The sequence below is a fragment of the Esox lucius genome, chromosome 24, assembly GCF_011004845.1.
Source record: "Esox lucius isolate fEsoLuc1 chromosome 24, fEsoLuc1.pri, whole genome shotgun sequence".
NCBI classification, from domain to species: domain Eukaryota; kingdom Metazoa; phylum Chordata; class Actinopteri; order Esociformes; family Esocidae; genus Esox; species Esox lucius.
Window position 1 is genome coordinate 65,737 of NC_047592.1, and position 18,469 is coordinate 84,205.

The 18,469-nt window shown below is 43.0% G+C and overlaps 1 protein-coding gene across 2 annotated transcripts; it reads right to left on the bottom strand.

Annotated features, from left to right (window-relative positions):
* Positions 1-479: 479 nt before the first annotated feature.
* mogat3a (monoacylglycerol O-acyltransferase 3a) lies at positions 480-18,447 on the bottom strand. Of its 2 annotated transcripts, none has more exons than XM_010867887.5 (7): positions 17,881-18,447; positions 17,629-17,796; positions 16,501-16,679; positions 12,859-13,063; positions 7,741-7,915; positions 3,611-3,810; positions 480-1,731 (listed from the first exon to the last, which is right to left on the bottom strand). In XM_010867887.5, exons 2-7 carry the CDS (start codon positions 17,720-17,722, stop codon positions 1,577-1,579), a joined length of 1,008 nt encoding a protein of 335 aa, XP_010866189.1. In that variant the 5' UTR covers positions 17,723-17,796; positions 17,881-18,447; the 3' UTR covers positions 480-1,576. The 2 variants fall into 2 exon arrangements, with proteins under 2 accessions (XP_010866189.1, XP_010866190.1); XM_010867888.5 differs by having other exon boundaries at positions 17,629-17,824.
* Between the last annotated feature and the right edge of the window lie 22 nt (positions 18,448-18,469).

The following is an 18,469-nucleotide window of genomic DNA, read 5'->3' on the forward strand; positions in this document are numbered from 1 at the left end:
CACCTCTCCTCGCTAACTTTCATCACATCTCTCTTCGCTAACTTTCATCACACCTCTCCTCGCTGACCTTCATCACACCTCTCCTCGCTGACCTTCATCACACCTCTCCTCGCTGACCTTCATCACACCTCTCCTCGCTGACCTACATCACCTCTCCTCGCTGACCTACATCACCTCTCCTCGCTGACCTTCATCACACCTCTCCTCGCTGACCTTCATCACACCTCTCCTCGCTGACCTTCATCACACCTCTCCTCGCTGACCTTCATCACACCTCTCCTCGCTGACCTTCATCACACCTCTCCTCGCTGACCTTCATCACACCTCTCCTCGCTGACCTTCATCACACCTCTCCTCGCTAACCTTCATTACCTCTCCTCGCTGACCTTCATTACACCTCTCTTTGCTGACCTTCATCACACCTCTCCTTGTTGACCTTGTGATAGTAATTCCATCAATAGGACAGTACAGAGACAAAATTATCTTGGCACAATTAATAGTTTATTTGCAAATAGAGAGATGCGTGAAAAGCTTACAAAATAATCCTTTGAGGAATCTCTGATGTAAATACATGAACAGTCAGTATTTATTACAGTAAAAAGGGGTGTGGTAAGATGCTGCCCAGCTGTCTTATGTCACACAGGTTTTACCCAACAGGCGGGCTGTCCCCCCACCTTATGCCAAGGAACCTAGGCGTTTACTCGTGTTTATATTTCTCTACAGTATATAAATAGTAAAACACATTTTCAAGATATTTATAAAGACATGTTTCTATAAACAGTTAATTAACTGTTTATAGAAAGCATAGTGTAAGAAGTTGGTAACTGCTTTACCCCATTAACATGGCAGTAACAGTTCTAACCCAGTAACCCCAGCAACAGTTCTAACCCAGTAACCCCAGCAACAGTTCTAACCCAGTAACCCCAGCAACAGTTCTAACCCAGTAACCCCAGCAACAGTTCTAACCCAGTAACCCCAGCAACAGTTCTAACCCAGTAACCCCAGCAACAGTTCTAACCCAGTAACCCCAGCAACAGTTTTAACCCAGTTACCCCAGCAACAGTTTTAACCCAGTTACCCCAGCAACAGTTTTAACCCAGTTACCCCAGCAACAGTTTTAACCCGGTTACCCCAGCAACATTTTTAACCCAGTTACACCAGCAATAGTTTAAACCCAGTTACCCCTGTAACAGTTTTAACAGCCGGTTAACCCCTTTACTACAGAATGCAACCCTGGTATGTTCCTCAGTTCATTAGAGTCACAATTAACAGACAGACACGCCTCTCAAACATTCAGTCAGTAACATGCAGTGATTAGCCAACATCTCAGAACTAGGTGTGAGAAGATAAGGGCACATATCTACATAAACACAATAACACTTCCCTTTCCTCTAGAATAGTTTGACAAAGGGCCCTTTTGATTCTCTGGCAAAGTTCAGGGGTCAGGAAGCAGTATGTTGCTGTCGTGGTGGCAGAGAGAGCCAGTAAAACCCCACCCCATGTTAGACTCTCCATCGAACATAAAATCCTATAAAATCCTACAGCCCCTAGAACTTCTACCTAGTTCCACACACACCTAGATAAAGTTTAGGTGTTTGTCAGCTGCAATGCCATATTTGGTCTTGTTCTGTTCAAATAGCGTAGTGAGTCCATCAAGGTAGAGAGAATGGAGATGCTCTATATCCTCCTTACTAGGACAGGGCGTCTGGACCACTGCAATTGGCTCACCCACTGAAAGGGAGGAGGACAGACAGAGGGGTTAAAGAGCAGAAGCTGCCTTGGCAACAAAGATGTGTAAATTGTGAGTAGCTGAAGGCAATTTTATGTTTGATTAAATTGGTTGAATGATCAGACTGACAGTATGAAGATACAGTGGGGAGAACAAGTATTTGATACACTGCCAATTTTTCAGGTTTTCCTACTTACAAAGCATGTAGAGGTCTGTAATTTTTATCATAGGTACTTTTCAACTGTGAGAGACAGAATCTAAAACAAAAATCCAGAAAATCACATTGTATGATTTTTAAATAATTAATTTGCATTTCATTGCATGACATAAGTATTTGATCACCTACCAACCAATAAGAATTACGTCTCTCACAGACCTGTTAGTTTTTCTTTAAGAAGCCCTCCTGTTCTCCACTCATTACTTCAGTAAGAGCATTGAAGATGGGTCGTAGCTGAGTCTTCCAGCATGACAACGACCCGAAACACACAGCCGGGGCAACTAAGGAGTGGCTCCGTAAGAAGCATCTCAAGGTCCTGAAGTGGCCTAGCCAGTCTCCAGACCTGAACCCAATAGAAAATCTTTGGAGGGAGCTGAAAGTCCGTATTGCCCAGCGACAGCCCAGAAAGCTGAAGAATCTAGAGAAGGTCTGTATGGAGGAGTGGGCCAAAATCCCTGCTGCAGTGTGTGCAAACCTGGTCAAGAACTACAGGAAATGTATGATCTCTGTAATTGCAAACAAAGGTTTCAGTACCAAATATTAAGTTCTGCTTTTCTGATGTATCAAATACTATGTCATACTTAAAAATCATATAATGTGATTTTCTGGATTTTTGTTTTAGATTCCGTCACTCACAGTTGAAGAGTACATATGATAAAAATTACAGACTTCTACATGCTTTGTAAGTGAGAAAACCTGCAAAATCGGCAGTGTATCAAATACTTTTTCTCCCCACTGTAGATTACAGCCAAAATTTTTGTATTAACAGCATTCAACTCACAAATGTAAACATGAACTCAGAACGTAACTGCAAAAATTCTGTGCACAAATGTAAGACGATCCACAAAAGCACACAACTTGATCCACAAAAGCACACAACTTGATCCACAAAAGCACACAACTTGATCCACAAAAGCACACAACTTGATCCACAAAAGCACACAACTTGATCCACAAAAGCACACAGGCGACAATTCTAACACGGAAGTGCATACTGACAAATCAAAAACTTGCGTTTTCACTTTTAGAAATATAAGTTAGGTAGTGTTTGTTTTTGGATAGTTACTAACATTTGTGCATTTCTTTAATGATTTCAACTATGCATTATATACAAATCATGACTGACAAATACTGACAAAAATCATTTGCTGCTGTGTATTTACAGCTGATGGTTTACATGTGAGGATTGTATGCTGTGTATTTACGGATGACGGTTTACATGTGCGGATTGTATGCAGTGTATTTACGGATGACGGTTTACATGTGCGGATTGTATGCAGCGTATTTACGGATGACGGTTTACATGTGCGTATTGTATGCAGTATATTTACGGATGACGGTTTACATGTGCGAATTGTATACTGTGTATTTACGGATGACGGTTTACATGTGGGGATGGTATGCTGTGTATTTACGGATCACGGTTTACATCTGTGGATGTATGCTGTGTATTTATGAATCATGGCTCACATTTGTGAGTGAATACAAACATTTCGGCAGTATTCTATCTCCATAGACAGCCTGTACTGAACTAATAGTCATGTTCATAGTTAATTATCTAACAATACCGTTTTTTATGGTTTTTACATAATCTGAAATTACATTCTTTACAGAAGTCTCTCTTTTTAAATGTTTATCTTTTGATATGTTTGTGCGTATCATACCAACAGTGTTTATGGGCTGTCTATAAGGCAAGAGGCCAAAGCTGTACTGAAAGACTCCTCGTCCTGTGAACAGCGGCAAGGCCACTCCCATGAGTCTTTGCAAGTGGTCCTGGAGCCAGCGGAGCGGGGAGCCCGCAGGGTTGGTCATCTGGTCAAAAAGCTCATTCTCGCCGAAGGAGAACACTGGCACCAGCTGAGCCCTGTAGGACATAATCTATGTTACATAGACTTTATATAGACAATCTATGTTACATAGACATTATATAGACATAATCTATGTTACATAGACATTATATAGACATAATCTATGTTACATAGACATTATATAGACATAATCTATGTTACATAGACATTATATAGACATAATCTATGTTACATAGACATTATATAGACATAATCTATGTTACATAGACACTATATAGAAAGAATCTATGTTACATAGACACTATATAGACAGAATCTATGTTACATAGACTTTATATAGACAATCTATGTTACATAGACATTATATAGACATAATCTATGTTACATAGACATTATATAGACATAATATGTTACATAGACTTTATACAGACATAATCTAAGTTAAATTTTTGCAACACTGCCTAGAATGCTAGTCGCTTCCTCACTGTTGACAGTGAGACTGGTGATTTGTGGATAATATTCAATGAAGCTGCCCGTTGAGGACCTGTGAGGTGTCTGTTTCTCACTCCAGACACTCTAATGTATTTGTCCTCTTGGGTCAGTTGTGCACCGGGGCCTCCCCCTCTTTCTATTCTGGTTAGAGCCAGTTTGCACTGTTCTGTGAAGGGAGTATTACACAGTGTGGTACAAGATTGTCTGTTTTTTGGCAATTTCTTGCAGGAAATAGCCTTCATTTCTCAGAACAAGAATAGACTGACAAGTTTCAGGCCATTTTGAGCCTGTAATTGAATCCAAAAACACTGATGCTGAAGATACTGAAGTAGTCTGAAAAAGGACAGTTTTATTACTTCTTTAATCAGTAAAACAGTTTTCAGCGGTGCTAACATAATCATAAAATGGTTTTCTAATGATCAATTCACTTTTTAAATTAGAAACTTGGATTAGCAAACACAATGTGCCATTGGAACACTGGAATGATAGTTGCAGATAATGTACCTCTGTAGGCCTACGTATATATTCCATTAAAAAATGTCTGTCTATAATAGTCATTTACAACATTAACAATGTCTATACTGTACAGGTGCTGGTCATAAAATTAGAATATCATAAAAAAGTTGATTTATTCCAGTCATTCCATTCAAAAAGTGAAACTTGTATAATGTATACATTCATTCCACACAGACTGATATATTTCAAGTGTTTATTTATTTTAATTTTGATGATTATAACTGACAACTAATGAAAAACCCAAATTCAGTATCTTAGAAAATTTGAATATGGTGAAAAGGTTCAATATTGAAGACACCTGGTGCCACACTCTAATCAGCTAATTAACCCAAAACACCTGCAAAGGCCTTTAAATGGTCTCTCAGTCTAGTTCTGTAGGCAACACAATCATGGGGAAGACTGCTGACTTGACAGCTGTCCAAAAGACCACCATTGACACCTTGCACAAGGAGGGCAAGACACAAAAGGTCATAGCTAAAGAGGCTGGCTGTTCACAGAGCTCTGTGTCCAAGCACATTATTAGAGAGGCAAAGGGAAGGAAAAAGTGTACAAGCAATAGGGATAACCGCACCCAAGAGAGGATTGTGAAACAAAACCCATTCAAAAATGTGGGGAAGATTCATAAAGAGTGGACTGCAGCTGGAGTCAGTGCTTCAAGAACCACCACGCACAGACGTATGCAAGACATGGGTTTCAGCTGTCACATTCCTTGTGTCAAGCCACTCTTGAACAAGACACAGCGTCAGAAGCATCTCACCTGGGCTAAAGAAAAAAAGGACTGGACTGCTGCTGAGTGGTCCAAAGTTATGTTCTCTGATGAAAGTAAATTTTGCATTTCCTTTGGAAATCAAGGTACCAGAGTCTGGAGGAAGAGAGGAGAGGCACAGAATCCACATTGCTTGAAGTGCAGTGTAAAGTTTCCACAGTCAGTGATGGTTTGGGGTGCCATGTCATCTGCTGGTGTTGGTCCACTGTGTTTTCTGAGGTCCAAGGTCAACGCAGCCATCTACCAGGAAGTTTTAGAGCACTTCATGCTTCCTGTTTCTGACCAACTTTATGGAGATGCAGATTTCAATTTCCAACAGGACTTGGCACCTGCACACAGTGCCAAAGCTACCAGTCCCTGTTCTTAATTGGCCAGCAAACTCGCCTGACCTTAACCCTATAGAAAATCTATGGGGTATTGTGAAGAGGAAGATGCGAAACGCCAGACCCAACAATGCAGAAGAGCTGAAGGCCACCATCAGAGCAACATGAGCTCTCATAACACCTGAGCAGTGCCACAGACTGATCGACTCCATGCCACGTCGCATTGACCCCAAACTTTTGATTGGTAGTGTACATCTAATAAAGACATGATCTATGTTACACAGACCTTTCATAGATATGATCTGTCTCATTGACATTTACTAGACATACTGTAAGTCCATATAACCCTGATGTCATACACATCTAAAGACATGATCTAAATCCCATACAGCTAATATATATATCAATCAGCCATAACATTATTACCACTGACAGGTGAAGTGAATAACACTGATACACCCATCAGCCATAACATTATGACCACTGACAGATGAAGTGAATAACACTGATACACCCATCAGTCATAACATTATGACCACTGACAGATGAAGTGAATAACACTGATACACCCATCAGCCATAACATTATGACCACTGACAGGTGAAGTGAATAACACTGATACACCCATCAGCCATAACATTATGACCACTGACAGGTGAAGTGAATAACACTGATACACCCATCAGCCATAACATTATGACCACTGACAGATGAAGTGAATAAGACTGATACACCCATCAGCCATAACATTATGACCACTGACAGGTGAAGTGAATAACACTGATACACCCATCAGCCATAACATTATGACCACTGACAGATGAAGTGAATAACACTGATACACCCATCAGCCATAACATTATGACCACTGACAGGTGAAGTGAATAACACTGATACACCCATCAGCCATAACATTATGACCACTGACAGATGAAGTGAATAACACTGATACACCCATCAGCCATAACATTATGACCACTGACAGGTGAAGTGAATAACACTGATACACCCATCAGTCATAACATTATGACCACTGACAGATGAAGTGAATAACACTGATACACCCATCAGTCATAACATTATGACCACTGACAGGTGAAGTGAATAACACTGATACACCCATCAGTCATAACATTATGACCACTGACAGGTGAAGTGAATAACACTGATAATCTCGTTATCATGGTACCGTGTGGTCCGATCCAACAGACGAGCTACTGTAGCTCAAATTGCTGAAAATGTTAATGCTGGTACTGATAGAAAATTGTCAGAACACACAGTATACACCCGGTTTCAGAGGGTTAATAGCAGTGTTTCATAGAGGTAACACCATGTTTCAGAGGGCTAATTGCAGTGTTTCATAGAGGTTACACCACATTTCAGAGGGCTAATAGCAGCATTTCATAGAGGTTACACCAGGTTTCAGAGGGTTAATAGCTTTGTTTCATAGAGGTAACACCATGTTTCAGAGGGCTAATAGCAGCATTTCATAGAGGTTACACCATGTTTCAGAGGGCTAATAGCAGCATTTCATAGAGGTAACACCATGTTTCAGAGGGCTACTAGCAGTGTTTCATAGTGGTAATACCATGTTTCAGAGGGCTACTAGCAGCGTTTCATTGTGGTAACACCATGTTTCAGAGGGCTACTAGCAGTGTTTCATAGTGGTAATACCATGTTTCAGAGGGCTAATAGCAGCATTTCATAGTGGTAATACCATGTTATAGAGGGCTAATAGCAGCGTTTCATAGAGGTTACACCACATTTCAGAGAGCTAATAGCAGCATTTCATAGAGGTTACACCAGGTTTCAGAGGGTTAATAGCTGTGTTTCATAGAGGTAACACCATGTTTCAGAGGGTTAATAGCAGTGTTTGAGGTGGTTTTTACCCGTGTTTCAAAGACAGTTTGATGAAGCCCTTGCGCTGGAGGACTTGGAGAGTGAGAGCTCCTGGCCGGGCATCTAGAGCCTCCGGTGCGCCCCCTACTGCTACTACCGCAACATTACCTCCACCCGGAGCCGACATCAGGTATGACAGGCTGGCCTTTTCACTGGACACTAAACCTGTAACACATATGTAGTTATTAGCAGAAGGACAACACAGAGGGACAACACTGCAGGTCAGAGAGGTCGTCTGATGGGGCTGAGATGGAGCTTCCCTCCTGTAGGGGCGGGTCAGAGAGGAGGTCTGATGGGGCTGAGATGGCTTTGCCATCCTGTAGGGCCGGGTCAGCCAAGACACCAGAAGCGGGGACGTTCCCCTTGCAGCTCTGTAGACAAGCACCAGGGTTTCATAGTGAATCTGAGCTTAAACAGCAGGCAGCGTACAGCACGTCAACAATCCGCAATCTTAACAATCCCACAATGCAGTTCGTTTAAATCTTATTTATCTGAAAGATATCAGTTTGTTAGTGTGGATGGCATATCCTCTGACAAGTCACAGGTATGCTTTGGTGTTCTTCAAGGCTCGGTTCTGGGCCCATTATTGTTCTCACTATATATGCTCCCTCTGGGCGATGTAATCCGAAATCACAATGAAAACTTTCACTGTTACACTGATGACACACAGTTATATATTTCAATGAAGCATGGAGAAGCCCCAAAATTAGTTACTTTGGAAGCATGTGTTTCAGATATTAGGAAGTGGATGACAGAGAATTTCTTGCTCTTAAACACAAGGAAAACAGAAATGCTTGTTTTAGGACCCAAGAAACAAATAGCGTTGTTAGCAGATCGCATTGTGAACCTCGACGGCTGCCTGGTCGTATCCCAAGAAACTGTAAAAAACCTTGGCATTACCCTTGACCCTGACCTCTCCTTTGAAGAACTTATAAAATATGTCTCAAGAGTTGCTCATTTTCATCTTCGAAACATTGCAAAAATTAGAAACTTTCTATCAAAAACTGATGCAGAAAAATTAATCCATGCTTTCGTTAGATTACTGCAATGCTCTTCTCTCTGGTTATCCAGGCAAATTAATAAATTAACTTCAATTAGTGCTGCACACGGCTGCTAGAATCCTAACTAGAACAAAAAAATGTGAACACATTACTCCTGTACTAGTGTCCTTACACTGGCTGCCTTTTAGGGTTAGGGCTGATTTTAAGGTTTTACTGTTAACCTATAAATCAATACATGGACTTGCTCCTACTTACCTTGCTGAAATGATCCAGCCATACATACCTACACGTAACCTACGATTGCAAGATGCAGGCCTTTTAATTGTACCTAGAATTTCTAAACAAACAGCTGGAGGCAGGGCCTTTTCTCATAGAGCTCCACTCCTGTGGAATGATCTGCCAATTAAGGTTAGAAATGCAAACTTAGTGCAAACTTTCAAGTGTCTACTAAAAACTCATCTCTACAGCACGGTTTATAATTAGGTGTAGCCTGGCCCGGGGGCGTGAAGGTGACCAGTAGGCTTGATACTGTCCACCCTTGCTGTCTTGCCAGGTGGGCTCTCGTCGCCACTGGGATGCCCTCCCTCCAATGCCTTTTGGGGGAAGAGTCACTGGCTTGTTGTTGTCTCTCTGTTGCGCACTTGTGCAATTGGGCTGTACGCTGCTAGCAATACTCGGCCCTCATTCAAGGGGGTTGCGGTTGGTGGGTGTCCCTTTGGTTGATGCCTGGCAATGTGGGTGGATTGATTTACTGCCTGTTGGGCCCTGTCCGGGGCCTCCCCCGGGTAGGGCCACAGTGTCGCCGGACCCCCCCGTCTCAGTTCGAAGGTGTTACGCTGCTATATTATTGTGCTGGGTCATATGAGGAATGCACTACTAACTTTTCTCAGTCTCCTCCAGTTTTACATTTTAGGAGGAGAGGAGGTCCTGGTCCACACCTGCGGAGTACCTGGTTTGGGGGGCCCGTTGCTGTCCCTGTCCACCTGGTCATACTTTTGACCTAGTCTAGAATCAAATAGACTCTGGATTTAGCCCAGAGAAATGTATTTATTATTACAATTGGACTCTTAAATATCTCACCCGGCACAGCCAGAAGAGGACTGGTCACCCCTCTGAGCCTGGGTCCTCTCTAGGTTTCTTCCTAAAATTTGGCCTTCTTAGGGAGTTTTTCCTAGCCACTGAAATCCAACACTACTCTTGTTTGCACCTTGGGGTTTAAGGCCAGTTGTCTCTGTAAAGCACTTTGTGACAACTGCTGTTGTAAAAAGGGCTTTATAAATACATTTGATTGATTGATTGAAACTGGATACCAGTGAATTTGCACAGGAATAAGGTGACACAGAAGAACTTAGGAAGGTTAAAAACCCAGATTAATTGTTGGGATTTGATGGGACAAGAAGGGAGCCCCAGTAAGAGTGTGATATGAGAAGATCATTTTCAATCATGGAGGAAATAGTTCAGTTGTCTACCATGATAGAGTGGTCTTAGGGCACACAGTACGTCCCCTGGAAGAAGAGCTGCTCTAACTTGTCAAGGTTGGTCTCGTGGCGGGCCGACATCTAAGCAAGAGCCACGTACACAGTCAGGTGCCACCTCACTGTCAAAAGGGGGGATGGAAAATAATGTCACCCACATAGCAATGATAGGAAAGGCATCTGGTGGTTCAGTGTCACCCAGAGAGGGTGGAGAGGACCTGATGGTTCAGTGTCACCCAGAGAGGGTGGAGAGGACCTGATGGTTCAGTGTCACCCAGAGAGGGTGGAAAGGACCTGATGGTTCAGTGTCACCCAGAGAGGGTGGAGAGGACCTGATGGTTCAGTGTCAAAGAACATGGAGAAGAGCCTAACAGGTCAATGACTAATAAGAAGAGTTGGTAAAACATAGGCTTGTTGACGGCAGATGGGCAGGTCAAAGGGCATCTGGAGTTCAATGCTGCACTGAATTTGAAGGGAGACATCAATAGGGGGAGTAAGGCAGTATAGGATTAGTGGTTAACCCCTAGTGTTAAGGTTAGTGGTTAACCCCTAGTGTTAAGGTTAGTGGTTAACCCCTAGTGTTAAGGTTAGTGGTTAACCCCTAGTGTTAAGGTTAGTGGTTAACCCCTAGGGGGTCTGGAGTCCTGTTACCTAAGAGCCATAAGCCATTAAGGAATACCTCATTTGAAATGACAGCTACAATACTACTTGCATTGCAATCAACCAAATGTATTTTATAAAGCCCTTACTACATCAGCAGTTGTCACAAAGCTCTCATACAGATACCAAAAAAGCCTGAAACCCCAAAGGGCAAGCAACAATAAGAAATTGATATACACTGGCTAGGAAAAACCCTAGTATGATCAGAACATAGCAGGAAACCTAGAGAGGAAACAGGCTCAGAGGGGTGGCCAGGTGAACATTACAGGGCGTGAAACTAGGGACTGAGACAGGGGGTCCACAGTAATAATGTAGGGATAAGGATAAAAAGTGTTTTTCTGGTGTAGCAGATATTGACACAATGAAGGTAAGGCAACACGATGCTGACGGCATGGCAACACGATGAAGACTGCATGGCTGCACAATGAGGACGGAATGGCATCCCGATGCTGACGGCATGGCAGCACGATGCGGATGGCACGGCAACACGACGCTGACGGCACGGCAACACGACGCTGACGGCACGGCAACACGACGCTGACGGCACGGCAACACGACGCTGACGGCACGGCAACACGACGCTGACGGCACGGCAACACGACGCTGACGGCACGGCAACACGACGCTGACGGCACGGCAACACGACGTTGACGGCACGGCAACACAATGTTGACGGCATGGCAGCACGATGCTGACAGTATGCACGATGCTGAGGGCACAGTAACACGATGCTGACAGTATGCACGATGCTGACGGCACGGCAACACGATGCGGACGGCACGGCAACACGATGCGGACGGCACGGCAACACGATGCTGACGGCACGGCAACACGATGCTGACGGCACGGCAACACGATGCTGACGGCACGGCAACACGATGCTGACGGCACGGCAACACGATGCTGAAGGCACGGCAACACGATGCTGAAGGCACGGCAACACGATGCTGACGGCACGGCAACACGATGCTGAAGGCACGGCCACACAATGCTGACGGCACGGCAACACGATGCTGACGGCACGGCAACACGATGCTGACGGCACAGCAACACGGCGCTGTATCACTGTTGTTAGTCCCTCTGTGGGAGAAGGCCAGCTGCTCAAGACTACAGGAACATACACACAGATTAAACAAATGTGGAGAAATTAGAGGATTCACAGGAACACACACAGATTAAACCCATGGTGAGAAAATGAGAGGATTCACAGGAACACACACCCAGATTAAACAAATGGGGAGGAAATTAGAGGATTCACAGGAACACACACAGATTAAACCCATGGTGAGGAAATGAGAGGATTCACAGGAACACATACAGATAAAACACATGGTGAGGAAATGAGGATTCACAGGAACACACACAGATTAAACCCATGGTGAGGAAATGAGAGGATTCACAGGAACACACACAGATTAAACAAATTGGGAGGAAATGAGAGGATTCACAGGAACACACACAGATTAAACAAATTGGGAGGAAATTAGAGGATTCACAGGAACACACACAGATTAAACAAATTGGGAGGAAATTAGAGGATTCACAGGAACACACACAGATTAAACACATGGGGAGGAAATGAAAATGTTCTCCACAGCTTCAACCTCTATGTGGGTCAGTATTACCAAACTCTGTCTGTTAGTATTAGCAAATGGACCAGCATTATCAGATATTTCAACAGACTTTCACAACAGAACAGTCCTGCAAGAAATGTGTGTGAAATGTGTGTACACACACAAACTCATTTTTCTGTTAACTAGGGTAAAACGTAGGCTTTGGTGTCTGCAGCTGCCACAAAAAAGTGAATCATATAAATCAGAGAAATATTTTCATGGGACTAAATTCTGATCAAGACATTCATATTAATATAAATATTAAGATACACTCCTCTCCAGACTGACATTTCTCTCCCATACAATGTCATCTCCAAAGAAGGGTATTAAGGTTAGAGGTCAGGGGTCATGGCACTAACCTCCACACATAATGTAGTCTCTGAAGAAAGGGATCCTGAACCAGAAGGGGAGCATAAGGAGGTGAGGGGTCAGACCAGGAAACAGCGAGGAGAACCCAGATGCCTCCGTACAGAAATTCCCAAATCCACCCGCTACTAGAACCCCATGAGGGTGGAACCCGAAGATGTAGTTAGAGGACGGGTCCAGATCGGTTGTCTTTATCAGCTAAAGAGACAGAAACAGAGACGACCTGAGACAGAGACGAACTGAAGATGTAGTAAGAGGACGGGGTCCAGATCAGCAGAGAGGACAAAACAGAGACGGCCCGAGGCAGAGACGGCCCAAGACCAGAAGAGACTTCTATGCCATCCAAAATATTAGAATCTTTACATACCACTTACAATGTCTTAAAATACACCAAGCAAACGTAGAACCAATGTCTTCTTTGATTGCTGGGGTTACTAGCAAATGTCTAGACCCCAAGTTTAAAGTTGTGAAAGGAAATAATATAAAGCTCTGGAAAAAATTAAGAGACCACTGCACCTTTTTCTTTCCTTTTGAGTGAGGAACAGAAGGGTTAAAATTGAGAGACCAGTGAAATGTAATGCTTCTGTTCCTCACTCAAAACTTTCCTTTTCAACTTTTTTGGAAAGGAAAGAAAAAGGTGCAGTGGTCTCTTAATTTTTTCCAGAGCTGTATGTCCAATACCTCAAATATAGAACACATATATACCGATTTTGAGATTTTAAAGCAGTGTTTCTCAACCATGCTCCTGGGCGCCCCTCTGCCCTGCATGTTTTAGATCTCTCCCTGCCCTAACATATCTGATGTAAATCATGACATACTTGATAATGAGCTGATCATTTGAATCAGGTGTGACAGAGCAGGGGCAGATCTAAAACATGCAGGGCAGGGGGGGCCCAGGACCAGGGTTGAGAAACGCTGCATAAACGCTATCTGACAAAACACCCCATGACAGTGTATGGCATTATTGGCAGAACAAATGGATGCAGTTAATCTGTAAAAAAAGTAAAATATTATTAATATAGTTTTTTTGGTAGTCAAACAAATAGGGTTATTGTTATTAATATAATTTGCTTGGTAGTCAAATAAATAGGTTTCAGGTTGTAAATGAATGACATTGTTTGCTGCCTCCAGAGAATCAGGATTTTGCAATAACTTGAGAAACTCCCATTTTTCTAATGTCAGAAACATCAATGTGTCACTGCAACATGATGTAAGTTCCTGCTGTCATGAGGAACGGACAACCAGCGGAGCACAAACAACATTGAGAACATTACCTAAATTAATGTCTTCATTTCCCTTGTGAACAACACCTATATTAATGTCTTCATTTCCCTTGTGAACAAAACCCATATTAATGTCTATATTTTCCTTTGTGAACAAAACCCATATTAATGTCTTCATTTCCTTTATGAACAAAACCCATATTAATGTCTTCATTTCCCTTGTGAACAAAACCCATATTAATGTATTCATTTCCCTTGTGAACAAAACCCATATTAATGCCTTCATATCCTTTGTGAACAAAACCCATATTAATGTCTTAATTTCCCTAGTAAACATAACCTATTTTTATACAGTGGGGAGAAAAAGTATTTAATACAATGCAGATTTTGCAGGTTTTCCTACTTACAAAAAATGTAGAGGTCTTTAATTTTTATCATAGGTACACTTCAACTGTGAGAGACGGAATCTAAAACAAAAATCCAGAAAATCACATTGTAAGACTTTTAAATAATTCATTTGCATTGTATTGCATGACATAAGTATTTTATCACCTACCAACCAGTAAGAATTCCGGCTCTCACAGACCTGTTAGTTTTTCTTTAGGAAGCCCTCATGTTCTCATCTCATTACCTATATTAACTGCACCTGTTTGAACTCGTTACCTGTATAAAAGACATCTGTCCACACAATCAAACCGACTCCAACCTCTCTAAAATGGCCAAGACCAGAGAGCTGTGTAAGGACTTCAGGGATAAAATTGTAGATCTGCACAAGGCTGGGATGGGCTACAAGCCAATAGGCAAGCAGCTTGGTGAGAAGGCAACAACTGTTGGCGCAATTATTAGAAAATGGAAGAAGTTCAAGATGATGGTCAATCTCCCTCGGTCTGGGGCTCCATGCAAGATCTCACCTCGTGGGGCATCAATGATCATGAGGAAGGTGAGGGATCAGCCCAGAACTACACGGCAGGACCTGGTCAATGACCTGAAGAGAGCTGGGACCACAGTCTCAAAGAAAACCATTAGTAACATACTACACCATCATGGATTAAAATCCTGCAGCGCATGCAAGGTCCCCCTGCTCAAGCCAGCGCATGTCCAGGCCCGTCTGAAGTTTGCCAATGACCATCTGGATGATCCAGAGGAGAAATGGGAGAAGGTCATGTGGTCTGATGAGACAAAATTAGAGCTTTTTGGTCTAAACTCCGCTCGCCGTGTTTGGAGGAAGAAGAAGGATGAGTACATCCCCAAGAACACCACCCCAACCGTGGAGCATGGAGGTGGAAACATCATTCTTTGGGGATGCTTTTCTGCAAAGGGGACTGGACGACGGCACCGTATTGAGGGGAGGATGGATGGGGCCATGTATCGCAAGACCTTGGCCAACAACCTCCTTCCCTCAGAAAGAGCATTGAAGATGGGTCGTGGCTGGGTCTTCCAGCATGACAACGACCCGAAACACACAGCCAGGGCAACAAAGGAGTGGCTCCGTAAGAAGCATTTTAAAGTCCTGAAGTGGCCTAGCCAGTCTCCAGACCTGAACCCAGTAAAAAATCTTTGGAGGGAGCTCAAAGTCCGTATTGCCCAGCGACAGCCCAGAAACCTGAAGGATTTGGAGAAGGTCTGTATGGAGGAGTGGGCCAAAATCCCTGCTGCAGTGTGTGCAAACCTGGTCAAGAACTACAGGAAACGTATGATCTCTGTAATTGCAAACAAAGGTTTCTGTACCAAATATTAAGTTCTGCTTTTCTGATGTATCAAGTACTTATGTCATGCAATAAAATGCCAATTACAAATTGTACAAGGTGATTTTCTGGATTATTGTTTTAGATTCCGTCACTCCCAGTTGAAGAGTACCTATGATAAAAAAGACAGACTTCTACATGCTTTGTTAGTGGGAAAACCTGCAAAATCAGCAGTGTATCAAATACTTGTTCTCCCCACTGTATGTATTTAAAATGGAAAATGTTCCCATGCCAATAAAGCCCATTTGAATTAATTTGAGAGAAGAAATATAACAAATAGAAAAAGAAGAGAAGGATGCATGCAAGAAAAAGTATTTCTTTCCATTGTCAAAGAAAGACCGTTGGCGATGAAACCATTATAATGTGAACTACAGACAGCTTCAATTTTTTTATTATTGGCATGTTATAATAAATTAAACTACCTTTTGTCGAATCCCTAATACACCACCTCACAGAGAATTGCTGATTATCTCCAGCCTTACTTTTTATGCTAATGTCGCTAATGTTGATGAGGTGCAATAAGGAAAATAAGTAACTTTGATGCATTTTCATTGTTTTGGTCCAGTTCAATTAACTGACTTAATTCAGAGGGAAGCTGACCCACAAGGGCTAGGGGTCCAAGGGGAACTGACCTTTTAGGGTTAGAGGTCAGAGGTTAGAGTCTTACACTGAGAGGAAAGTAGTCTCTGAAGTGTTTCCAGATGCTCCAGTTCCGAAGCCATTCTGACCTCCGACCCCCACTGGTGGGTGTGTCTCGGTCCAGGTACAGCCAACCAGCATACAGTGCCGCCAGAATCCACCAATCTGAGACGCATAGCAACACAAAGCCTGCAAGACAGCACTGGGCTGGAGGGAAAATACGTGAATGAATAAATAAAGATAGAAAGAACCTGTTAAAGGGCTATGGTAGGACACAGATTAATTTGACATTTTAGTAATTGAGCAGACAGACTTAAAGAGAGCCATTTACAGTAGTGAGTTCATACAGTTTACAACCTTGTGGGAATCAAACCCACAACCCTGATGTTGCAGGCACCATGCCAACTGAGCTGCAGAGGGCGATTAAGGAGAGCAGAGGGCAAATGTGAAGGGAGTCAAAGAGAATAAAGCATTGTCACCCACATACTAAACCACAGATCACAGGCCATTATTGCAAATAAGAAATGGTTCTTAATTAAATTGCCTGGTAAAATAATGGTTAAAAAACCCTAACTTCAAACATAAGATACTAACCCAACCACAGATCTAGGACCATTTATAATATGAACCATTATATACTAACGTAAGCACAGATCTAGGACCAGTTTTAATATGAATCATTAGAGACTAACATAACCACAGTTATAAAAATGTTGCTGTCAAACCAAAACAGGTCCCAGAAAATTATGAACCATGTCATCTAAAAGCAGATTTGTCCCATGTAATCAAAACCACTCACTTTCAAAGCTGAATAATTACATATTAATCTGAACTCTTGGAGAGAGGGAGCAAGTGACCTTTGTTCTGACTGTCAATAACGATATTCATTTACTGACTTCGATTGATTGACCCCTGAGAGCAAACTCAGCCATTACAATAACGTAATGCTGAATGTCCGTCTCTTTCTCTCTTTCCAACACATACACAAAAACACACACACACACACACACACACACACACACACACACACACACACACACACACACACTCACACTCACACTCACACTCACACTCACACTCACCCTCACCCTCACCCTCACACTCACACTCACACTCACACTCACACTCACACTCACACTCACACTCACACACTCACCCAGCGCAAGGAAAGAGAAGACCCACTGAAGCACGGCGGCTGTTTGGAGTCTCCTCCGTAGAGGGATATTAAGCGGAGCGAACTGTATCTTCATCCCGGGAAACCACGAACTTTTCGGCTACAGGTTGAGTTAGTCCGTGTGGATCTCTTATTTTTCTGCTCGTGGCCCTGTCCGTGTGTGTGCGTGAGAGAAACGCTGTTATTTTGGGTTATAGCTCCAGACTTGATGCAATGCAAATTCCTGAAACTCACCCGACAACGTAAAAAGCAGTACTGTGGACGTTCGGTCACCGACGGTTCCTTGGTCTCTAGCTCCTTACGTCACTTTAACGTGGGGGAAACTACAAACGGACTTTCGTAAGAATCAACAGAAATGTGTCTCGTGGACTCCCATGTTTACGTCACGACCCTCCTTAAGGAATGGAACGACGACAGCCAATCACAAGAGATGAGAGGTCGGAAGCGAGCTCCAATGAAAGGTAAACCCCTTATTTCCTAACATACCGGGAACGCATACTGTCCCACTAGCTGCGCCCACCTCTTCATTACAATTTTGTGGAAGGAAAATAATTACAATCATGTTTAAGTAATTATACATCGTAGTTCGTATAAATCTGTAGTCCGATCTATTCCCCAGCAGAGGGCGTTCACAACACACTGGATTGGACACCCATTCAGTCTGCAACGGTGTGTGCGTGTGAGAGAGAGAGAGTATAGATGCCTCGATCTAAAATAGTTCTCCATCCTTCTCTCTCTCACTCACCATCCTCCCCATCTGTCCCAGCCTCACAATCACGCACACACATCCGCGCGCGCAGATTGTTCAGGTTATGATGGAGCA